Source organism: Rhinopithecus roxellana, chromosome 3 (genome assembly GCF_007565055.1).
Source record: "Rhinopithecus roxellana isolate Shanxi Qingling chromosome 3, ASM756505v1, whole genome shotgun sequence".
Taxonomy (NCBI): Eukaryota; Metazoa; Chordata; class Mammalia; order Primates; family Cercopithecidae; genus Rhinopithecus; species Rhinopithecus roxellana.
Window position 1 is genome coordinate 55,529,586 of NC_044551.1, and position 25,878 is coordinate 55,555,463.

At 39.4% G+C, this 25,878-nt stretch overlaps 1 protein-coding gene across 2 annotated transcripts in view; it reads left to right on the forward strand.

Moving 5' to 3' along the window:
• The window catches only part of IPO11 (importin 11), a 234,481-nt gene that overhangs the window by 100,149 nt on the left and 108,454 nt on the right, over positions 1-25,878 (forward strand). For both annotated transcript variants that reach the window (XM_010385211.2, XM_030926735.1), the window contains exons 20-21: positions 1,650-1,763; positions 22,808-22,923. In XM_010385211.2, coding sequence (XP_010383513.1) covers positions 1,650-1,763; positions 22,808-22,923 — 230 coding nt within the window. The remainder of the gene's footprint in view (positions 1-1,649; positions 1,764-22,807; positions 22,924-25,878) is intronic.

The following is a 25,878-nucleotide window of genomic DNA, read 5'->3' on the forward strand; positions in this document are numbered from 1 at the left end:
TAGAGTGCAGTAGGGCTCTCTTGGCTCACTGCAGCCTCCACCTCCCAGATTCAAGTAATTCTCCTGCCTCAGCAGGAGTAGCAGGGATTACAGGTCTACACCACTATGCCCGGCTAATTTTTGTATTTTTAGTAGAGACGAGGTTTCACCATGTTGGTCAGGCTGATCTTGAACTTCTGACCTCAAGCGATCTGTCCTCCTTGGCCTCCCAAAATTCTGGGCATGAACCTCTCTGCCCAGCCTCTATGATTGATATTTTAAATTCTGTTTTTGTAGCATTAATTTTAATTTAGAACATTGTATATTCTAATGACAGCCAAGATTGGAATATAAATATTTTATGGCTTTTAAATGTAACTGGGTACTTTGGTTTTATTACCCCATTTGTAGTTTATAGTATGCATATCTTTTCTGCAATTTCTGGGAAAGTATACTCCCTATTTAAAACCAACACTACCTCATTTTCCTTACCATTAGATTGTGTTGTCATATGCTTATTTTTAGTTGAGTACGAATGAGTTAGATACTTTGAAATCTGCTTTTACTCATTAATTGGCCTGCTTTTATGAGCTCATTGGAGTGATCTTTGAGATAGAACACTTAGCAATGTTGAGTACATGTTCCAGAAATATTATTATAGTCAAATTTTGAAAATAAGATATTACATGATAAATATGTTACAATAAGGTAATACCTATCTTAATATTTATTCACTTATATCTTACTGAGATGTTTGGGCAAATATTTAACTTCTTGTTTTTCTGCATTCCCCACCAACACTTCCACCACCAGGAGACGGGAGCAAATTCTCTAGCTGTTTGGCTACCCTTTTAGAGTATTTTACTAGCATAATAAAGAAACTCACGCTTTCTGGGAACATTTTAAATTTTAATCCATGATATTCAAGTAGATAGTAGTGAAGCTATGACAGTCTAGTGTTTTTATTTCATCCCCAAGGATACTCATAGCAATTTCAAATACTGGAGCTGAAACGCTGTCCAGCATCATTGTAGTCCATTTTACTTTTCAAGAAACTACTGTTAGACTGAGCTGTGCTTCAGGGTAAAATTTAAAATCTGATTAACTTAATCCATGGTGAGCTTATCAGTTTTATCCTTTGAAAATTTTTTTTCCTCTTGTGTTTCCACTGTACCTTGTATACACCTTCATCATGACACTTCTCCTTTTTCATTGTAAGGGTTTGTCTGGCTCTCTTTGTATCCTTTTCTTTCCAGTGCCTTGTGTTCAGGGCCTGAAACTTGGAAGATATTTGTAGAATGAATGAATAAATGCTGACTTTTTAAAAAACAATAGTGTAATTTCCAATTTGGTAAGCTGTTTTATTAAAAAGGAGGATATAATGGCATTTTCTGTGAACCTCTAAAGAATGTTTTTTTATATTCATAAGCGTTGTTTCATTCAGTACACTTGATAGTTGTTTAAAATTATTTTAAAATGTTTACTATAGAGCCCTGGGCCTTTATGTAATGTCTAATTTTATTTCTTAAGGATGAAAGCTTAATACATTACATCTAATAAATATTAAATACGTGTTGCCTGGGAGTTAATAGTGCTCTCAGTGTTTTTCAAAGTAAATTGCCTTCTTTACTAATAAAATTTTGTTGTTTCCTCTAATTATATTGTAATAGATACGACCATATGTGGGATGTTTGGTACAATATTTGCCCCTCCTTTGGAAGCAGAGTGAAGAACACAATATGTTGAGATGTGCTATTTTGACAACACTTATTCATCTTGTTCAGGTAAGTCACTTCTCCACAGAGTTTTTTTAGTGTAGTGGTTTTTTAAAAAAATCCTTTTAAACATTTAAAAATTGTTTTTATGTGATTGATGTTAATGGTAGTGAAAAACCTCACATATCATTTACTTTTTCCATGTGTGATATAAACAGATTTGAAAACAGCTTTTGCATGCTTATTTTGGGCCTTTTTTTGAGGATGTGAAAAATATTATTCACTTTTAAAGAAGATGTCGTCTCCAGTAATGATAGACTCATGGTTCGTGCAGTCCATGGCACCATGCATGCAGTTTCCTTGGTGGTCAGGGCTTTTCTGCTTAAACATACTTTATGTTTTCACTCTTTTTCCTTGATTTAAAATACAAAATTTGCCCATTATAACTTGGGAAGGCAGGAAACCAGGTGAGTTGCTTTTAAGGGGAGACAAGTGAATTGGATTTCAGACATTCTGACTTTTGAGGTGTTGGGATGTGGTAGCAGATAGAGAGGAACCTGAAACTTCGAGCTGGACTATAGTTCTCATTTGAACTGTTACAGTGAATCGTAGTCTCGTGAGAGTATGGAGAGAGAAGAGCTCAAGGCCATGAGTCAGAATATATGTGTGGGGATGCTCAAGTGATTTTACTGACTTCACCCACAAGTTTGAGAAGTTTTCCAGTGGGATAGAAATCAGAAGTACCCCTAAATTCAGAAGTACTACTCTAAAGCTTTCTAAAATTAGTTTAGAAAAAAACAGAAACTTTTCTCAGAAGCTTTGATACTTTTTTGAATTTGAGCTCATTGTTTCCATAAATGCTTTCTTTTTTATTTTATTTTTTTCTTTTTGAGATGGAGTCTCGCGGTGTCGCCGAGGCTGGAGCACAGTGGCGTGATCTTGGCTCACTGCAACCTCCGCCTCCTGGGTTCAAGCAAGTCTCCTGTCTCAGCCTCCCAAGTAGCTGGGATTACAGGCACACACACCACCGTGCCTGGTTAATTTTTGTATTTTTAGTAGAGACGGTGTTTCACCATGTTGGCCAGGCTGATCTCAAACTCCTGACCTCAAGTGATCCCCCCACCTCAGGCTCCCAAAGTGCTAGGATTATAGTCGTGAGCCACCATGCCCGGCCCCTCCGTAAATGTTTATGGATGACTTTTAGTTACAGATTCCTATCTAAGGCAGTTTCAGATAAATAGTAATGCAAAATATTTTTAATGCACATTTCTCTATTTTTTTTTTCCTGTGGTAAAATACACATAACATAAAATTTACCGTTTTAACCACTTTTAAGTGTATGGTGAAGTGGTGTTAAATACATTCATAATATTCAATTATCACTACCATCCATCTCTGTAACTCTTTTTATGTTGTGAAACTGAAGCTGTACCATTAAACAGTAACTCCACAGCTCCATCACTGAAGCACTTTAAAAAAATAAGTGGCCCAGAATTTTCCTGTCTACCCTTTAATGCTTATGATTACTTTATAAAGATTATGTCCATTTCGTAGAAGAGGATACAGACTAAGAGAAGGTTACTGACTAGCTTGTGAATGCATTTATAAGTAATAGAAAAATGAGTGACCCCAGACATTTTGTATTATAACAACCATCTCTGCCTTTTTTTTTTTTTTTTTTTTTTTTTTTGAGACGGAATTTCGCTCTTGTTGCCCAGGCTGGCGTGCAATGGCATGATCTTGGCTCACCGCAACCTCTACCTCCTGGGTTCAGGCAGTTCTCCCGCCTCAACCTCTTGAGTAGCTGAGATTACAGGCATGCGCCACCATGCCTGGCTAATTTTTGTATTTTTAGTAGAAATGGGGTTTCTCCATGTTGGTCAGGGTGGTCTCGAACTACCGACCTCAGGTGATCTGCCTGCCTTGGCCTCCCAAGGTGCTGGGATTACAGGCGTGAACCACCTCTCCTGGCCTCCAAAATGTATTTTTAAGCTCAACTTGGGAGTTTTGTGAGGGACATGTGACAAAACACCAGCTTTTATGTCTCCTCAGGCAGTGTTACTTCAAGTTGTCTCAGGAAGTCAGTAACTCTTGTGGAATGTTAGGCCTATTTTCGTTAATCATAACATTTAAGTACTCTGTATATTTATAGAGGCCAAGAGTGCAAGGTTCAACCAAGTAGTATTCTACCCTTTTTGGAGAAAGCATATAACATTTAATACCAAAATTGAGACTGTAGCTTAAAATATATTTTTCAGCCATTTGGGAAGATTATACTAAAGTTTATTGGTTGGCCAGGCACTGTGGCTTACGCCTGTAATCCCAGCATTTTTGGGAGGCCGAAGTGGGCAGTCAGCTGAGGTCAGGAGTTCAAGACCAGCCTGGCAAACATGGTTAAACCCTGTGTCTATTAAAAATACAAAAATTAGGCTGGGCACAGTGGCTCACGCTTGTAATCCCAGCACTTTAGGAGGCGAGTGGATCATGAGGTCAGGAGATTGAGACCATCCTGGCCAACATGGTGAAACCCTGTCTCTACCAAAAATATAAAACTTAGCCAGGTGTCGTGGCACATGCCTGTAGTTCCAGCTACTTGGGAGGTTGAGGCAGGAGAATCGCTTGAACCCGAGAGGCAGAGGCTGCAGTGAGCTGAGATCGCGCCACTGTACTCCAGCCTGGGTGACGGAGCAACACTCTGTCTCAAAAAAAAAAAAAACCCAAAAATTAACTGGGTGTGGTGGCACACACTTGTAGTCCCAGCTGTTTGGGAGGGCCAGGTGGGAGAATTGCTTGAACCCGGGAGGTGGAGGTTGCAGTGAGCCGAGATTGTGCCACTGCACTCTAGCCTGGGTGAGAGAGTTAGACCCTGTCTCAAAAATAAAAAAAAAAATTTACTGGTACATTTGCTTTCTTGCAAAATACTGCTATCGTTTGGCTTTTGACACATAACAGACATTAGTGTGAGTTTCTGTATGTTTTTGTTTTCGTTTTTTTAAACCTGGAAATCCAGATTCTGGTAGTCTTTAAAGAGAGTGGTCACTGGGTGAAAATAAACTTTCTAGTCTGCATAGTTGAACTTAGAGGAAGTAGGTATTCTTTCATACACTAAACATTTATTGAGAACCTGCAATGTGCAATACAGGGTAATAGGCAGTGGGCTACAGAACAGAAATGAATAGAATGGGATGCTCTGTGTGGGTGACTGTCTAGGGAAATACTGAATAAGTGTGTTAATTGCCCTTTGAGCAATTAAGAACATTTTGCTATTGGGGTTACATGGCCAATTCCCTGTGTCACACGGAGGGTGAGGTGGGGCACATTAGGGAAGGCCTCCTGACAGAGGTGTTACTCAAATTGTGGTGGTGTTAAATAGTGTTAAACAAGAAGTGTTATTTAGATGGTGGTTTAGCAATGAGAGTGGTAAAGGTATTTTAGACATATGAACCGGCATGTGTAAAACTCCGTAAGCATTAGAGAATGCAGTACAATTTATTTTTTTAAGGTTCATATACTGATCAGTTTTCATGTTGATAGATAAAGGAGTTAGTTCTTAAAGATTTTTCAAATGAAAACTATCGGTACCCTGCTCCGCCTCCTCATTTCCTTTTTGGTGGAAGAATCCACTGTCAACTCTTAAAGCCAGATCATAGGTTTCTCAGTCTTTCTCACTGTAACATATTGTTTATTACTGATTTAAGCATTGTAGGCATTATTTCTTGACTTCCCTGCATAGAAGATGAAAATGTAATTCTTTTGTACCCCTGTGTCCTTCCTATTCTACCATCCTCCCAGTATACTTAATGGTATAAAGACTGTTGAAGGCATATATCATTATGTCATGATTAATTTTATTTCTTATACATAGTGTTTCCAACCTCCACCCTTGTATTAATGATTTTGTTTGCTTAGTGTTCTGAGAAAGTACCATAAACTTGGTGGCTTAAAACAATATGCATTTATTAGCTCATAGTTATGTAAGTTAGAAACCTGGGCATGCCATGTCTGAATTCTCTGATTAGAGTTTAGTGGACTGAAATTGAGGTGACTGCCAGAATAAGTTCTTAGCTGGAGGCTTTGGGGAAGAATCTGTTTCCATACTCATTCAGCTTGTTGGCAGAATTTAGTTTGTTGATTTGTAGGACTAAGGTCCCAGTTTACTTGCTAGCTGTCATCTAGGGTCCCCTCTCGTTCCCAAGTCCAGCCACATTCTTTGACACATAGCCCCTTTCATGTTCAAAGTCAGTGGAGACATTCTCAAATGTCAAATCCCCTGAGGATTTTAATCTGTGACCTCCCTTTATGCCACTAGCTAGAGAATACTCTCTTTTAAAGGGCTCTTGTGAGTAGGTCAGGCATACCTGGATAATTTTCCTATCTAAGGTCCGTTGATTTGGAACTTTAATTACAACTGTAAATTATTTCTTCACAGTAGTACCTAGATTAGTGTTTGAATAACTAGGAAATAATGTGTGTAGTAGTGGCCAAGAACCTAAGTGATCATCTTAGATTTCTGCTTAGTACACTTAGTTGTCTATGCAGTTGAACCTGTTCTTTTCACTTGTTATCTGCACATTTCCTCAGTGATGTTTTGTTACTTTAATCATTTTGAAGAGACATGACATTCTTTTTTTTTTTTTAACACTTTAAATTCTAGGGTACATGTGCAGGATTGTTACATATGTATACATGTGCCATGTTGTGCTGCACCCATTAACTCGTCATTTACATGACGTATTTCTCCTAATGTTATTCCTCCCCGCTTCCCCCACCCTATGACAGGCCCACCCTGTGTCCAAGTTTTCTCATTGTTTGGTTCCCACCTATGAGTGAGAACATGCGGTATTTGGTTTTCTGTCCTTGCGATAGTTTGCTCAGAATAATGGTTTCCACTTTCATCCTTGTCCCTACAAAAGGACATGAACTCATCCTTTTTAGTGGGCGCATAGTATTCCATGGTGTATATGTGCCACATTTTCTTAATCCAGTCTATCATTGATGGACATTTGGGTTGCTTCCAAGTCTTTGCTATTGTGAATAGTGCCTCAGTGAACATACGTGTGCATGTGTCTTTATAGCAGCATGATTTATAATCCTTTGGGTATATACCCAGTAATGGGATGGCTGGGTCATATGGTACTTCTAGTTCTAGGTCCTGGAGGAATCACCAGACTGTTTTCCATAATGGTTGAACTAGTTTACAATCCCACCAACAGTGTAAAAGTGTTCCTGTTTCTCCACATCCTCTCCAACACCTGTTGTTTCCTGACTTTTTAATGATTACCATTCTAACTGGTGTGAGATGGTGTCTCATTGTGGTTTTGATTTGCATTTCTCTGATGGCGAGTGATGATGAGCATTTTTTCATGTGTCTCTTGGCTGTATGAATGTCTTCTTTTGAGAAATGTCTATTCATATCCCTTGCCCACTTTTTGATGGGGTTGTTTGTTTTTTTCTTGTAAATTTGTTTGAGTTCTTTGTGGGTTCTGGATATCAGCCCTTTGTCAGATGAGTAGATTGCAAAAATTTTCTCCCATGCTGTAGGTTGCCTGTTCACTCTGGTGCTAGTTTCTTTTGCTGTGCAGAAGCTCTTTAGTTTAATTAGATCCCATTTGTCAATTTTGGCTTTTGTCGCCGTTGCTTTTGGTGTTTTAGACATGAAGTCCTTGCCCATGCCTATGTCCTGAATGGTATTACCTAGGTTTTCTTCTAGGGTTTTTATGGTATTAGGTCTAACATTTAAGTCTCTAATCCATCTTGAATTAATTTTCGTATAAGGAGTAAGGAAAGGATCCAGTTTCAGCTTTCTACTTATGGCTAGCCAATTTTCCCAGCACCGTTTATTAAATAGGGAATCCCTTCCCCATTTCTTGTTTTTCTCAGGTTTGTCAAAGATCAGATGGCTGTAGATGTGTGGTATTATTTCTGAGGACTCTGTTCTGTTCCATTGGTCTGTATCTCTGTTTTGGTACCAGTACCATGCTGTTTTGGTTACTGTAGCCTTGTAGTATAGTTTAAAGTCAGGTAGCATGATGCCTCCAGCTTTGTTCTTTTTTTTTTTTTTTTTTTTTATATATATTTTTTTATTATACTTTAAGTTCTAGGGTACATGTGCATAACGTGCAGGTTTGTTACATATGTATACTTATGCCATGTTGGTGTGCTGCACCCATCAACTCGTCAGCACCCATCAATTCATCATTTATATCTTGTATAACTCCCCAATGCAAGCCCTCCCTCCTCCCCCCTCCCCCCTCCCCATGATAGGCCCCTGTGCGTGATGTTCCCCTTCCCGAGTCCAAGTGATCTCATTGTTCAGTTCCCACCTATGAGTGAGAACATGCGGTGTTTGGTTTTCTGTTCTTGTGATAGTTTGCTAAGAATGCTGGTTTCCAGCTGCATCCATGTCCCTACAAAGGACGCAAACTCATCCTTTTTTATGGCTGCATAGTATTCCATGGTGTATATGTGCCACATTTTCTTAATCCAGTCTGTCACAGATGGACATTTGGATTGATTCCAAGTCTTTGCTATTGTGAATAGTGCCGCAATAAACATACGTGTACATGTGTCTTTGTAGTAGAATAATTTATAATCCTTTGGGTATATACCCAGTAGTGGGATGGCTGGGTCATATGGTACATCTAGTTCTAGATCCTTGAGGAATTGCCATACTGTTTTCCATAATGGTTGAACTAGTTTACAATCCCACCAACAGTGTAAAAGTGTTCCTATTTCTCCACATCCTCTCCAACACCTGTTGTTTCCTGACTTCTTAATGATTGCCATTCTAACTGGTGTGAGATGGTATCTCATTGTGGTTTTGATTTGCATTTCTCTGATGGCGAGTGATGATGAGCATTTTTTCATGTGTCTGTTGGCTGTATGAATATCTTCTTTTGAGAAATGTCTGTTCATATCCTTTCCCCACTTTTTGATGGGGTTGTTTGTTTTTTTCTCGTATATTTGTTTGAGTTCTTTGTAGATTCTGGATATTAGCCCTTTGTCAGATGAGTAGGTTGCAAAAATTTTCTCCCATTCTGTAGGTTGCCTGTTCACTCTGATGGTAGTTTCTTTTGCTGTGCAAAAGCTCTTTAGTTTAATTAGATCCCATTTGTCAATTTTTGCTTTTGCTGCCGTTGCTTTTGGTGTTTTAGACATGAAGTCCTTACCCATGCCTATGTCCTGAATGGTACTACCTAGATTTTCTTCTAGGGTTTTTATGGTATTAGGTCTAACATTTAAGTCTCTAATCCATCTTGAATTAATCTTCGTATAAGGGGTAAGGAAAGGATCCAGTTTCAGCTTTCTACTTATGGCTAGCCAATTTTCCCAGCACCATTTATTAAATAGGGAATCCTTTCCCCATTTCTTTTTTCTCTCAGGTTTGTCAAAGATCAGATGGCTGTAGATGTGTGGTATTATTTCTGAGGACTCTGTTCTGTTCCATTGATCTATATCTCTGTTTTGGTACCAGTACCATGCTGTTTTGGTTACTGTAGCCTTGTAGTATAGTTTGAAGTCAGGTAGCGTGACGCCTCCAGCTTTGTCCTTTTGACTTAGGATTGTCTTGGCAATGCGGGCTCTTTTTTGGTTCCATATGAACTTTAAAGCAGTTTTTTCCAATTCTGTGAAGAAACTCATTGGTAGCTTGATGGGGATGGCATTGAATCTATAAATAACCTTGGGGAGTATGGCCATTTTCACGATATTGATTCTTCCTATCCATGAGCATGGTATGTTCTTCCATTTGTTTGTGTCCTCTTTTATTTCACTGAGCAGTGGTTTGTAGTTCTCCTTGAAGAGGTCCTTTACATCCCTTGTAAGCTGGATTCCTAGGTATTTGATTCTCTTTGAAGCAATTGTGAATGGAAGTTCATTCCTGATTTGGCTCTCTGCTTGTCTGTTACTGGTGTATAAGAATGCTTGTGATTTTTGCACATTAATTTTGTATCCTGAGACTTTGCTGAAGTTGCTTATCAGCTTAAGGAGATTTTGGGCTGAGACGATGGGGTTTTCTAAATATACAATCATGTCATCTGCAAACAGGGACAATTTGACTTCTTCTTTTCCTAACTGGATACCCTTGATTTCTTTCTCTTGCCTGATTGCCCTAGCCAGAACTTCCAACACTATGTTGAATAGGAGTGGTGAGAGAGGGCATCCCTGTCTTGTGCCAGTTTTCAAAGGGAATTTTTCCAGTTTTTGCCCATTCAGTATGATATTAGCTGTGGGTTTGTCATAAATAGCTCTTATTATTTTGAGGTACGTTCCATCAATACCGAATTTATTGAGCGTTTTTAGCATGAAGGGCTGTTGAATTTTGTCAAAAGCCTTTTCTGCATCTATTGAGACAATCATGTGGTTCTTGTCTTTGGTTCTGTTTATATGCTGGATTACGTTTATTGATTTGCGAATGTTGAACCAGCCTTGCATCCCAGGGATGAAGCCCACTTGATCATGGTGGATAAGCTTTTTGATGTGCTGCTGAATCCGGTTTGCCAGTATTTTATTGAGAATTTTTGCATCAATGTTCATCAGGGATATTGGTCTAAAATTCTCTTTTTTTGATGTGTCTCTGCCAGGCTTTGGTATCAGGATGATGTTGGCCTCATAAAATGAGTTAGGGAGGATTCCCTCTTTTTCTATTGATTGGAATAGTTTCAGAAGGAATGGTACCAGCTCCTCCTTGTACCTCTGGTAGAATTCAGCTGTGAATCCATCTGGTCCTGGACTTTTTTTGGTGGGTAGGCTGTTAATTGTTGCCTCAATTTCAGAGCCTACTATTGGTCTATTCAGGGATTCAACTTCTTCCTGGTTTAGCCTTGGGAGAGTGTAAGTGTCCAGGAATTTATCCATTTCTTCTAGATTTTCTAGTTGATTTGCGTAGAGGCGTTTATAGTATTCTCTGATGGTAGTTTGTATTTCTGTGGGGTCAGTGGTGATATCCCCTTTATCATTTTTTATTGCATCTATTTGATTCCTCTCTCTTTTCTTCTTTATTAGCCTTGCTAGCGGTCTGTCAATTTTGTTGATCTTTTCAAAAAACCAACTCCTGGATTCATTGATTTTTTGGAGGGTTTTTTGTGTCTCTATCTCCTTCAGTTCGGCTCTGATCTTAGTTATTTCTTGCCTTCTGCTAGCTTTTGAATGTGTTTGCTCTTGCCTCTCTAGTTCTTTTAATTGTGATGTTAGAGTGTCAATTTTAGATCTTTCCTGCTTTCTCTTGTGGGCATTTAGTGCTATAAATTTCCCTCTACACACTGCTTTAAATGTGTCCCAGAGATTCTGGTATGTTGTATCTTTGTTCTCATTGGTTTCAAAGAACATCTTTATTTCCGCTTTCATTTCGTTATGTACCCAGTAGTCATTCAGGAGCAGGTTGTTCAGTTTCCATGTAGTTGAGCGGTTTTGATTGAGTTTCTTAGTCCTGAGTTCTAGTTTGATTGCACTGTGGTCTGAGAGACAGTTTGTTATAATTTCTGTTCTTTTACATTTGCTGAGGAGTGCTTTACTTCCAATTATGTGGTCAATTTTGGAATAAGTGCGATGTGGTGCTGAGAAGAATGTATATTCTGTTGATTTGGGGTGGAGAGTTCTATAGATGTCTATTAGGTCCGCTTGGTGCAGAGATGAGTTCAATTCCTGGATATCCTTGTTAACTTTCTGTCTCGTTGATCTGTCTAATGTTGACAGCGGAGTGTTGAAGTCTCCCATTATTATTGTATGGGAGTCTAAGTCTCTTTGTAAGTCCCTAAGGACTTGCTTTATGAATCTGGGTGCTCCTGTATTGGGTGCATATATATTTAGGAGAGTTAGCTCTTCCTGTTGAATTGATCCCTTTACCATTATGTAATGGCCTTCTTTGTCTCTTTTGATCTTTGATGGTTTAAAGTCTGTTTTATCAGAGACAAGGATTGCAACCCCTGCTTTTTTTTGTTCTCCATTTGCTTGGTAGATCTTCCTCCATCCCTTTATTTTGAGCCTATGTATGTCTCTGCATGTGAGATGGGTCTCCTGAATACAGCAGACTGATGGGTCTTGACTCTTTATCCAGTTTGCCAGTCTGTGTCTTTTAATTGGAGCATTTAGTCCATTAACATTTAAGGTTAATATTGTTATGTGTGAACTTGATCCTGCCATTATGATATTAACTGGTTATTTTGCTCGTTAGTCGATGCAGTTTCTTCCTAGCCTCGATGGTCTTTACATTTTGGCATGTTTTTGTGATGGCTGGTACCGGTTGTTCGTTTCCATGTTTAGGGCTTCCTTCAGGGTCTCTTGTAAGGCAGGCCTGGTGGTGACAAAATCTCTAAGCATTTGCTTATCTGTAAAGGATTTTATTTCTCCTTCACTTATGAAACTTAGTTTGGCTGGATATGAAATTCTGGGTTTAAAATTCTTTTCTTTAAGAACGTTGAATATTGGCCCCCACTCTCTTCTGGCTTGTAGAGTTTCTGCCGAGAGATCTGCTGTTATTCTGATGGGCTTCCCTTTGTGGGTTACCCGACCTTTCTCTCTGGCTGCCCTTAAGATTTTTTCCTTCATTTCAACTTTGGTGAATCTGGCAATGATGTGTCTTGGAGTTGCTCTTCTGGAGGAGTATCTTTGTGGCGTTCTCTGTATTTCCTGAATTTGAATGTTGTCCTGCCCTACTAGGTTGGGGAAGTTCTCCTGGATGATATCCTGAAGAGTGTTTTCCAACTTGGTTCCATTTTCCCCCTCACTTTCAGGCACCCCAATCAGACGTAGATTTGGTCTTTTTACGTAATCCCATACTTCTTGCAGGCTTTGCTCATTTCTTTTTCTTCTTTTTTCTTTTGGTTTCTCTTCTCGCTTCATTTCATTCATTTGATCTTCAATCGCTGATACTCTTTCTTCCAGTTGATCGAGTCGGTTACTGAAGCTTGTGCATTTGTCACGTATTTCTCGTGTCATGGTTTTCATCTCTGTCATTTCGTTTATGATCTTCTCTGCATTAATTAGTCTAGCTGTCAATTCTTCCACTCTTTTTTCAAGATTTTTAGTTTCTTTGCGCTGGGTACGTAATTCCTCCTTTAGCTCTGATAAGTTTGATGGACTGAAGCCTTCTTCTCTCCTCTCGTCCAAGTCATTCTCTGACCAGCTTTGATCCGTTGCTGGCGATGGGCTGCGCTCCTTCGCAGGGGGAGATGCGCTCTTATTTTTTGAATTTCCAGCTTTTCTGCCCTGCTTCTTCCCCATCTTTGTGGTTTTATCTGTCTCTGGTCTTTGATGGTGGTGACGTACTGATGGGGTTTTGGTATAGGTGTTCTTCCTGTTTGATAGTTTTCCTTCTGACAGTCAGAAGGACTGTCTGTTGGTCTGTTGGAGATTGCTTGAGGTCCACTCCAGACCCTGTTTGCCTGGGTAACAGCAGCAGAGGTTGCCGAAGATAGAATATTGCTGAACAGCGAGTGTACCTGTCTGATTCTTCCTTTGGAAGTTTCCTCTCAGGGGTGTACTCCACCCTGTGAGGTGTGGGGTGTCAGACTGCCCCTAGTGGGGGATTTCTCCCAGCTAGGCTACTCAGGGGTCAGAGACACACCTGAGCAGGCAGTCTGTCCGTTCTCAGATCTCAGCCTCCGCGTTGGGAGATCCACGGCTCTCCCCAAAGCTGTCAGACAGAGTCGTTCGCGTCTGCACCGGCTCCCGCTACTTCCCCTGTTGGTCTTCAGCTGTGCGCTGTCCCCAGAGGTGGAGACTACAGAGACAGGCAGGCTTCCTTGAGCTGCTGTGAGCTCCACCCAGTTCGAGCTTCCCAGCGGCTTTGTTTACCTACTTAAGCCTCAGCAATGGCGGGCGCCCCTCCCCCAGCCTTGCTGCTGCCTTGCGGATAGATCGCGGCAGACTGCTGTGTTAGCAGTGAGGGAGGCTTCGTGGGCGTGGGACCCTCCCGGCCAGGATTGGTATATATTCTCCTGGTGTGCCTGTATGCTTACAGCGCAGTATTGGGGTGGGAGTTACCCGATTTTCCAGGTGTTGTGTGTCTCAGTTCCCCTGGCTAGGAAAACGGATCCCCTTCCCCCTTGCGCTTCCAGGTGAGGCGATGCCTCGCCCTGCTTCAGCTCTCGCTGGTCAGGCTGCAGCAGCTGACCAGCACCGATTGTCCGGCACTCCCTAGTGAGACGACCCCAGTACCTCAGTTGAAAATGCAGAAATCACCGGTCTTCTGTGTCGCTTGCGCTGGGAGTTGGAGACTGGAGCCGTTCCTATTCGGCCATCTTGCTCCGCGGCCAGCTTTGTTCTTTTGACTTAGGATTGTCTTGGCAATGCGGGCTCTTTTTTGGTTCCATATGAACTTTAAAGCAGTTTTTTCCAATTCTGTGAAGACAGTCATTGGTAGCTTGATGGGGATGGCATTGAATCTATAAATAACCTTGGGCAGTGTGTCCATTTTCATGATATTGATTCTTCCTATCCATGAGCATGTGTGTTCTTCCATTTGTTTGTGTCCTCTTTGATTTCACTGAGCAGTGGTTTGTAGTTCTCCTTGAAGAGGTCCTTTACATCCCTTGTAAGTTGGATTCCTAGGTATTTTATTCTCTTTGAAGCAATTGTGAATGGAAGTTCATTCCTGATTTGGCTCTCTGTTTGTCTGTTACTGGTGTATAAGAATGCTTGTGATTTTTGCACGTTGATTTTGTATCCTGAGACTTTGCTGAAGTTGCTTATCAGCTTGAGATTTTGGGCTGAGACGATGGGGTTTTCTATATATACAATCATGTCATCTGCAAACAGGGACAATTTGACTTCTTCTTTTCCTAACTGAATACCCTTGATTTCTTTCTCTTGCCTGATTGCCCTAGCCAGAACTTCCAACACTATGTTGAATAGGAGCGGTGAGAGAGGGCATCCCTGTCTTGTGCCAGTTTTCAAAGGGAATGTTTCCAGTTTTTGCCCATTCAGTATGATATTGGCTGTGGGTTTGTCATAGATAGCTGTTATTATTTTGAGATACGTTCCATCAATACCGAATTTATTGAGAGTTTTTAGCTTGAAGGGCTGCTGAATTTTGTCAAAGGCCTTTTCTGCATCTATTGAGATAATCATGTGGTTTTTGTCTTTGGTTCTGTTTCTATGCTGGATTATGTTTATTGATTTGCATGTGTTGAACCAGCCTTGCATCCCAGGGATGAAGCCCACTTGATCCTGGTGGATAAGCTTTTTGATGTGCTGCTGGATTTGGTTTGCCAGTATTTTATTGAGGATTTTTGCATCGATGTTCATCAGGGATATTGGTCTAAAATTCTCTTTTTTTGTTGTGTCTCTGCCAGGCTTTGGTATCAGGATGATGTTGGCCTCATAAAATGAGTTAGGGAAGATTCCCTCTTTTTCTATTGATTGGAATAGTTTCAGAAGGAATGGTACCAGCTCCTCCTTGTACCTCTGGTAGAATTCAGCTGTGAATCCATCTGGTCCTGGACTTTTTTTGGTTGGTAGGCTATTAATTATTGCCTCAATTTCAGAGCCTGCTATTGGTGTATTCAGGGATTCAGCTTCTTCCTGGTATAGTCTTGGGAGAGTGTTAAGTGTCCAGGAAATTACCCATTTCTTCTAGATTTTCTAGTTTATTTGTGTAGAGGTGTTTATAGTATTCTCTCATGGTAATTTGTATTTCTGTGGGGTCCGTGATGATATCCCCTTTACCATTTTTTATTGCATCTATTTGATTCTCCTCTCTTTTCTTCTTTATTAATCTTGCTAGCGGTCTATCAATTTTGTTTATCGTGTCAAGAAACCAGCTCCTGGATTCATTGATGTTTTTGGAGGGTTTTTTGTGTCTCTATCTCCTTCAGTTCTGCTCTGATCTTAGTTATTTCTTGCCTTCTGCTAGCTTTTGAATGTGTTTGCTCTTGCTTCTATAGTTCTTTTAATTGTGATGTTAGAGTGTCAATTTTAGATCTTTCCAGCTTTCTCTTGTGGGCATTTAGTGCTATAAATTTCCCTCTACACACTGCTTTAAATGTGTCCCAGAGATTCTGGTATGTTGTATCTTTGTTCTCATTGGTTTCAAAGAACATCTTTATTTCTGCCTTCATTTCATTATGTACCCAGTAGTCATTCAGGAGCAGGTTGTTCAGTTTCCATGTAGTTGAGCGGTTTTGATTGAGTTTCTTAGTCCTGAGTTCTAGTTTGATTGCAATGTGGTCTGAGAGACAGTTTGTTATAATTTCTGTTCTTGTACATTTGCTGAAGAGTGCTTTACTTCCAATTATGTGGTCAATTTTTGAATAAGTGTGATGTAGTGCTGAGAAGAATGTATATTCTGTTGATTTGGGGTGGAGAGTTCTGTAGATGTCTATTAGGTCCACTTGATGCAGAGCTGAGTTCAGTTCCTGGATATCCTTGTTAACTTTCTGTCTCGTTGATCTGTCTAATGTTGACAGTGGAGTGTTGAAGTCTCCCATTATTATTGTATGGGAGTCTAAGTCTCTTTGTAAGTCTCTAAGGACTTGCTTTATGAATCTGGGTGCTCCTGTATTTGTTGCATATATCTTTAGGATAGTTAGCTCTTCTTGTTGAATTGATCCCTTTACCATTATGTAATGGCCTTCTTTGTCTCTTTTGATCTTTGATGGTTTAAAGTCTGTTTTATCAGAGACTAGGATTGCAACCCCTGCTTTTTTTCGTTCTCCATTTGCTTGGTAGATCTTCCTCCATCCCTTTGTTTTGAGCCTATGTGTGTCTCTGCATGTGAGATGGGTCTCCTGAATACAGCAGACTGATGAATCTTGACTCTTTATCCAGTTTGGCAGTCTGTATCTTCTAATTGGACCATTTAGTCCATTTACATTTAAGGTTAATATTGTTATGTGTGAACTTGATCCTGTCATTATGTTATTAACTGGTTATTTTGCTTGTTAGTTGATGTAGTTTCTTCCTAGCCTCGATGGTCTTTACATTTTGGCTTCTTTTTGCAATGGCTGATACTGGTTATTCCTTTCCATGTTTAGTGCTTCCTTCAGGATCTCTTGTAGGGCAGGCCTGGTGGTGACAAAATCTCTAAGCATTTGCTTATCTGTAAAGGATTTTATTTCTCCTTCATTTATGAAACTTAGTTTGGCTGGATATGAAATTCTGGGTTTAAAATTATTTTCTTTAAGAATGTTGAATATCGGCCCCCACTCTCTTCTGGCTTGTAGAGTTTCTGCCGAGAGATTTGCTGTTAGTCTGATGGGCTTCCCTTTGTGGGTAACCCGACCTTTCTCTCTGGCTGCCCTTAACAGTTTTTCCTTCATTTCAACTTTGGTGAATCTGACAATTATGTGTCTTGGAGTTGCTCTTCTTGAGGAGTATCTTTGTGGCATTCTCTGTATTTCCTGAATTTGAATGTTGGCCTGCCTTACTAGGTTGGGGAAGTTCTCCTGGATGATATCCTGAGGAGTGTTTTCCAACTTGGTTCCATTTACCCCCTCACTTTCAGGCACCCCAATCAGACGTAGATTTGGTCTTTTCACATAATCCCATACTTCTTGAAGGCTTTGTTCATTTCTTTTTCCTCTTTTTTCTTTAGACTTCTCTTCTCGCTTCTTTTCATTCATTTGATCCTCAATCGCTGATACACTTTCTTCCAGTTGATCGAGTTGGTTACTGAAGCTTTGCATTTGTCACATATTTCTCATGTCATGGTTTTCATCTCTGTCAGTTCGTTTATGGCCTTCTCTGCATTGATTATTCTAGCTATCAATTCTTCCATTCTTTTTTCAAGGTTTTTAGTTTCTTTGCGTTGGGTACGTAATTCCTCCTTTAGCTCTGAGAAGTCTGATGGACTGAAGCCTTCTTCTCTCAACTCGTCAAAGTCATTGTCCGTCCAGCTTTGATCCGTTGCTGTCTATGAGCTGGGTTCCTTTGGAGGGGGAGATGCGCTCTTATTTTTTGAATTTCCAGCTTTTCTGCCCTGCCTTTTCCCCATCTTTGTGGTTTTATCTGCCTTTGGTCTTTGATAATGGTGACGTACTGATGGGGCTTTGGTGTGGGTGTCCTTCCTGTTTGTTAGTATTCCTTCTAACAGTCAGGACCCTCAGCTGTAGGTCTGTTGGAGTTTGCTTGAGGTCCACCCAGACCCTCTTTGCCTGGGTATCAGCAGCAGAGGCTGCAGAAGATAGAATATTGCTGAACAGCGAGTGTACCTGTCTGATTCTTGCCTTGGAAGCTTCCTCTCAGGGGTGTACTCCACCGTGTGAGGTGTGGGGTTTTGGTCTGCCCCTAGTGGGGGATGTCTCCCAGTTAAACTACTCAGGGGTCAGGGACCCACTTGAGCAGGCAGTCTGTCTGTTCTCAGGTCTCAACCTCCGTGTTGGGAGATCCACTCCTCTCTTCAAAGCTGTCAGACAGGGTCATTTGCCTCTGCAGAGGTTTCTGCTGCTTTTTTTGTTTGTTTGTTTAGCTGTGCCCTGTCCCTAGAGGTGGAGTCTACAGAGACAGGCAGGCCTCCTTGAGCTGCTGTGGGCTCCACCCAGTTCAAGCTTCCCAGGGGCTTTGTTTACCTACTTAAGCCTCAGCAATGGCGTTCACCCCTACCGCAGCCTCGCTGCTGCCTTGCCCTTTGTTCTCAGACTGCTGTGCTAGCAATGAGGGAGGCTCTGCAGGCGTGGGACCCTCCCGGCCTGATGTGAGATATAATCTCCTGGTGTGCCGTTTGCTAAGACCCTTGGTAAAGCACAGTATTGGGGTGGGAGTTACCCGATTTTCCAGGTGTTGTGTTTCTCAGTTCCACCTTGCTAGGAAAAGGGATTCTCTTCCCCCTTGCGCTTCCCAGGTGAGGTGATGCCTCGCTCTGCTTCAGCTCTTGCTGGTTGGGCTGCAGCAGCTGACCAGCACTGATTGTCCTGCACTCCCTATTGAGATGAACCCGGTACCTCTGTTGAAAATGTGGAAATCACCCATCTTCTGTGTCTCTGGGAGCTGGAGACTGGAGCTGTTCCTATTCGGCCATCTTGCTCCGCCCCCTCACAGTGTTTTCTTTAATGCAGTGTTTTAATTACCAAAGATATTAATAATACGTTTTTCTACGTTTTCATCTCTGCCTGCTCTCTGTTTCTTTTAACGTGCTGTTTTCATATTTAGTTTTTTTGTTTTCCGTTTTTCATAGCAAACATTTTAATCATATCTCTTGATCCTTGATTGCCTTCTCTTATTTACTTATGTACTTTCTATTATGAAAAGTTTGAGGCATATACAAAAAAGGAAGAAGAGTGTAATGAATCCTGAAGCATCACCCAACTTCAAGATCAGCAGTTTGTCTGTATAAATTTAGGAGTGGACACTAAAAAGCTGAGTGGAAGGATTGTATGTGTGGTGCGGTGGGGAGGCTTGCTGATTGTCGTGGTTTTTTTCTTGAGACGGGATCTCACTCTGTTGCCCAGGCTGGAGTGCAGTGGTGTGATCTCTGCTCACCACAACCTCCGCCTCCAGAGTTCAAGTGATCCTCCTGCCTCAGCCTCCCTAGTAGCTGGGACTATAGGTGTACGCCACCATGCCTAATTTTTGTGTATTTAATGGAGACAGTGTTTCATACTGTTGGCCAGGCTAGTCTCAAACACCTGACCTTAGCTGATCTGCCCACCTTGACCTCCCAAAGTGTTGGGATTACAGGCGTGAGCCACTGCTCCTGGCCATAATTGTATGTTTTCCTTTTAGAATGATCTCGTTGGGTTTTGTAGGAGAATGTTTTCGGGTTAATTTTTTAAAGTCTTTCCTCAGTGAAAGACCCCTTAGTCTCCTGCCTGTTACATGCTGATGTAATCTTCCTGTTTTATGTCATATCCCTGTTCTTGATTACCTGGTATCTCCTTGTCTTGAAACCATCTGTTTTATCTTAGCAGAAAATAAATAGCTGGTTTTATGCTGGTTCAGAGGAGGGTCAGTTAGTTGTCTGTTTATGTATCTGGATGAGATCTTGGCATCAAACTGCTTTCTAAACATTTTCTAGAAGTCCTCTTATTATTAATAGTTCCTTTTCACTGTCCTCCAATCCTCTGTCCCCCAAATGCATGCATGCATGTGCACACGCACTTGTGCACACACACCCCTCAAAATACCTGGTTCCATTAGTTCCTCAGTCTTTTTTCTGTAGTGTAAATCAGGTAGTTTGTCTTTTCCTGCCGCCCCCGCTGCATTTTAGTTTTGGTTTCTTAGTTAGCTAAATCAGTTAGCACTTGTCTTTCTTCCCAGCTTCCAAAGTGAATTACTTTTATCTCTTCTTATGCTGTCTTTGTATTTCTGTTTTTAGTTCTTTAAAAAAAGGGAAAAATCCTTCTGTATCTTTTTAGTTGGCTTTGGGAAAGAACAGTAGTAAATGCATGTGTTGAAATTGTTCATCCGTTAGCTTTCTCCAGGTGTTAACGTAGTGATTTCTAACACTGCTTTATTTGGTATAGCAGGAATGTAGAGTATAGAGCTTGCGTAGGGGGAACTGGTCAGGAAGGCTATGTGAACATCTCTTGAAGGTCAGAGGAAGAAATGTTATTTTTATTTTAGAAAAGTAGTCAGGGCACCACTGAGGACACTAGTTTGGAAGAGGGTAAAACTAAGGTCAAATAGACTAATTAGGAGACTGTTAATCAGCAAAAAGATGATGAGAACCTGAATTATGGAGAGAAGGGGAAAGATTTGAAAAATATTTAGGAGATATTTCTTCTTCTTTGAAGAAGAAGAACCAGGAGGCACTTATGATATAATTTATCACTAGGTAATTAGTGATTCATGTCACTTGAGTTAAGAAATACAGGAGGAAGAACTGTGTTTTAGGAAGACAATGAGTTGGTTCAGTGTTAGAGGTTGAGATGATGTTCTAGCTGATAATGTGCTGTAGTTAGTTGATTGTCTAGAGTTCAGAGACTTGTTTCAGAGATGATAGATTTGTGTATCATCAGTGTGTTCATGGGACATGAGAAGAGAGCCAAGGATACTACCCTGAGAATGGCCAGTATTTGGAGGGTGCTGTTTTTTGTTGTTGTTTTTTTTTAACTTCTCTTTTGTGGAAATAATTATAGATTCATGGGACGTTTCAAGGATTGTATAGAGAAATCCCATGTATCCTTCACCCAATTTCTCCTTACATCTTATGTAATTATAGTAGAATATTAATTCTCCCCTCCTTAATTATTCCTGGTAGTTCTCTTATTTTAATAACAGATGAATTTATTTTTGAACTTTCAAAGTATTGTAGGCAATGTCTTGTAGTTACTGTGGACCCAAAGGGTGCTTACATTTACTTAAAGCTGCATATCAGGGATTGGACACATTCTTTAGCCACTAGAATTATAAGGTACTGGATCTCTTCAAGTGTTGATTAAAACAGTGTGTGTGTTTAGCAGTTGCTTTCTTTAGTTTTGCTAATGATAGCATATTTTGAATATTGGAATACACACCTAAGTAAGTAGATAAATTTTCCAAGGAAATTTTAAGCCTACTTGATAATCAAAATGAACTTGACTGTTTTTTTTCTTAATATTCTTTCTTTTTTCTTTCATGAAAGATTGAGCTATGTAGAGTGAAATTGAAGTGAGTTTTAAGGTCCAGTGTGTACTACTGTTAAATAATGGTATTTTCATAATTCTCTTCCTTTGGAAAACTCCTTAATAAAGTCTTCCAAGTGGTTTTTCATTATAAAAAGGGCCAAAATTGTATTTAACATAAGTTCTGGAGATTTAATATACAGTGCAGTGACTATAGTTAAAAAATAATGTATTGTACACTGGAGAATTGCAGGTAAAATCCCAACAATTGAACTTAGTAGTATGTGTCATCAAAAGGAGAATACATATATGCTATGTGGCCTTATAATTTGCTTTGAATTATATTGACATTTGAATTACTTCTTAGGTGAGGAGGTATTTGGTGATTTATTTGGTTTCCTTTTTGTGTTCATCAAATTATAGATATTATGTTTTACAGATTGACCCCTTTTGTTTTCTTCCAAAATACTTGCTGTGTAATACATTGAATCAACCTCCCTAAGACAGTAATTCAGCAAATTAGAATTTTGTATCAAAACTTATCTTCTTCTTCCATCTTTGTGTTCTTGATTCATTAAAAATATTATGAAAAATTCTTAAATACGTTGAAAAGATAACAAAAAACTCCTTTGCCGTCATCCCAACATCATCCTTTTTCCTTTCCTGTATCTAAGAAGCAGTAACAGTTTTTTTCTGTTTGCGTACAGAAACATTTTTGTGTATACCATATACAGATATCTAGATACTTTAAAAAATTCTTTGACATGTGGAATTGTTATACATACTTCTGCACCTTTTAAATTTGTTTGAAAATTTAAAATTCTGTGTCAAATCCTCCCATCCTTTTGTGTGTGTGTGTGTGTGTGTGTGTGTGTGTGTGTGTGTGGAGGGAATGGACAGATTCTCGCTCTGTCATGTAGTTTGGAGTGCAGTGATGGGATCATAGCTCACTGACTGCAGCTTTGAACTCTAGGGCTCAAGTGATCCTCCTGCCTCAGTCTCCTGAGTAGCTGGGACTACAAGCAGGCAACACCATGCCTGGCTAACTTTTAAATATTTTTCAAGAACAGAGTCTTGCCATGTTGCCCAGACTGGTCTCCCAACTCCTGGCCTCCAGCAGCCCTCCCGCCTTGGCCTCCCAGTGAGTTGGAATGACAGGTGTGAGCCATGGCGTTCAGCCCCTAAAATCTTTTTTAATGGCTTTTCAATATTCTTGAATCTGAAGTTCCATAATTCAATTACTTTACTGACAAACATTTAGGATAGGTTCGTTTTAGATTATTTAGGCGAAAGCATCTATAGAATTTAAAATACCAAGGTTAATATATCATCTGTAGTGACAGGGAGAGGAAAATAGATATTTCTTATACGTGCAATCTCTTAAAATGAACAGATGTATGTAGCCTTGGCATATACATTTTTTTAACTGCCAATAGGCAATTGAATAATATTTTTTAATTTTTCCTTTCCAATTATAAACAGAACTAACTTTGTTTTAGTATTGCTTGACCTTCCTAAAAATATGATTCATTTTTTTTTAATTGGTTTTAGGGCTTTTTATATGATAGGTAATTTTTTGGTGGGGGATGGGACATTAGAGTGTCTTATTGTAAGTTTTATTTATACTTCCCATAGGGATTAGGAGCAGACAGCAAGAACCTGTACCCTTTCCTGCTCCCAGTTATTCAACTGAGTACAGATGTTTCCCAGCCTCCACATGTTTATCTTCTGGAAGATGGTTTAGAATTATGGTAAGAGGAAAAACTTAATACCATGGATCTTATTTTATTCGTGACCTTTCCTACTCTCATGCCAGTGAAGTTAAGGTCATGTAATAGAGCTTTGAAAACAAAAAGTGTAAACTCTGTTTCTTCAAACTGGGCCTTATATCTCCTTTTTTTTGGCAGCTGTCACTCAGTGTAGGATTACAGTAGACAAAGTTAAAGGTGGACATTTCAGTAGGAACTCAGCTGCATTTCATCTTTTGGAATTTGTCATGTAAAATGGGGTCGTGGTAACTTTTCCAAAAAGTTATTGACTTATAATTTCCAGTCTGTTAAATGAGATATTTGGGGGGTATTAAGGTCCTCTTACTACCTAACCAAGTATTGAGATATTATACCTCAGCTCAGATACTAATGCTACTTATAGTCTTAACTTACTGTTTTACTGAGTAAATTAGTAGTATGTATTATTAAGAGGTTAAAAAAAATGCCCTACTTCTGTGGCAGCTCAGTGCTGCAAAGGCTTATTGACTGCCCACGGTGTGTAAGCAGCTGTGCTAGAAAATCCTTTTGCTTTATTAAGCTCACTGTACTGTTGGCAACAGTTTTTTCCAGAGATAATCTTTCAGTAATACATGAAAAGTTTCAAAATCCTGTTATGTAAATTGATAGTACAGTTAAAGAAAGCAAATCATAGAAATCAACCATAAAATAAATGAACATTTGTTTCTCTTCATCCCTGCCTCCCTCCCTTTGGAACTTGCTTCCTTCTATTGTTTTTCTTAGATGTCTAGAATTTAACAGTTTTGGTTCTTAGAAATTACCTTTGATGCAAATTATAAATAATGATCTATATCAGGATATGAGATGAATGACTTTAAAACTTTACTAAGTAGATACTTATTAATTTGTGGTTTGCATTTGTCAGAAAGGTATTGTTCAAACTGAAATGGCATCTATATGGTTTGGTTGTAAATCAGCCTGTTGTTGAAATATTTTATATTCAAACATTTATATTTGTATAAGGATGGATTACTTTAGATCAGAGGTTGGCAAACTTGTACTGGACAGGACCAGATATTAAATATTTTAGGCTTTCTAAGTGACACAGTCTTTGTTGCAACTATTCGACTCTACTGTCAGTGTCAAAACCGTCATAGACAATATATAAACAAGTAGGTATGGCTGTGCACCAGTTAAACATCATTTATAGAAATAAATACGTGGGTGGATTTAGCCCATGAGCTGTAGTTTGCCAACCTCTGCCCTAGATTGTAAGATAAAATATTAATTCCTGGCAGATAAATAATTTTTATAAACATGTAAATACTATATGATGTTGAATGTTAGAAAAAAATCCAATATTAAAGAGATTAGACTCAGAGTTATCAGTATTGCTGACAATATATTAATGTGTTTATTAAAATGTAGACATTTTCAAGAGATTACATTAAAAAGTAGCAGTAAAAATGCACTGCTTTGTTAATGGTAATGTTTTTTCCTAGCCTTTAGTTACATGCTAACAAAAATAAATTATTAGGAGAAAATTTTTTTAATTACCTAATTTGTTAATAGTTGAGTTTCTTTAAAGAGAAAAAATTCATGAAGAAACTCCTTCTTCATGAATTTTTCTTGATGGGTTAGAGTTTATATTTGAAATTAGGCAAACATAGGTGCCATTCCCAGTGATACTATTGCATTCTATATGTAATTTGAGTAAGTTAATCATCATTGGTGAACCACAGTTTCCTTATCTGTAAAATGAAGAGTAATTCCTACCCTTACGTGATTGTTGTGGATATGAGATAATGTTTGCTGAAGTGGTTGGTACTTTGGATATGGCATTCAATGCCTGAAAATAATTCAAGATTGCCTGGGAAGCGAAGGACAGATAGAGAACATTCTGCCCAGGGCACAATTCTAATGAACTTGTAACATTTTGAGGACACAAGGAGCCATCTACAAAGACAGAGAAGAGCTATGTACTTATACAGTAGGAAAACCAAGCCAAGAGAGAATAATATTTCCTAGAAGAGGGGAGAGTGGTCCACTTTGTCAAATGTTGCTGATTTTCCTAGTAAGATTGGTATAGAGATGTGAATTTGGCCACATGAAGATGTTAGGAGGGTTTTCACCGGAGTGGTAAGAACATAAATTAGAATTGGAATAGACTGAAGAATGAATTGAAGGTAAGTCCGTACAGACTGTACACACTGATAACTTGTTTGAGAGCTTTTACTGTTAAGAGGAGCGTAGAAATGGGGCAACAGCTGGGTAGTGTGGGAAATGTTAAGATCTAGAGGAATGGGTGAGGCTGGATTGAGAGAGTGGGATAAGTAAAGGAGGCAAACAGGGGTGGGATTCAGAGCTCAAGTGGAGGGGTTGAATTTTGGTAGCAGCTGGGATACTTCGTCCATTTTAACTGGAGGCAGAAGGTGGTTTTCCAAATTTTGTAGTGGAATGAGATAGGAAGTTGTTCCATCCAATGGCTTCTATTTTCTTGACAAAATATGAAGCATTGTCGTTAGTGGTGAGTAATGGGCTGAATTAGGAGTTTGTACAAGATATGAGAGGTCTGTAGGTGAGAGAAGGTATGAAGTAGTTATTTAGAGAATGGGAATTTGAATTTATTAGGGATGAAACCAGTACCACTCGATGTTTGGGCTCACGAATATAAAGTGAAACTCTCAGACTGATTATGTGATTTATCTCCCACTATGGCTTTTTATTTTCCTCTTGCTCCATCTCACTAGAGATTTGTCAGTTACTAGTCTTTTCAAAAACAACCATTGGCCTTGGTTCTCTTTGTTGTGTATCTGTTTCCTATTTATTAATATCTGTTCTTATGTTTATTATCTTATTCTGCTTGCTTTAGGTTTATAGGCTTGTTGTCATTTGATCTCCATTCTAAGAAAATCAGCTCATCAACTTTTAGCCTTTCTTCTATCATAATATAAACATTTAATACAATAAATTATTTTT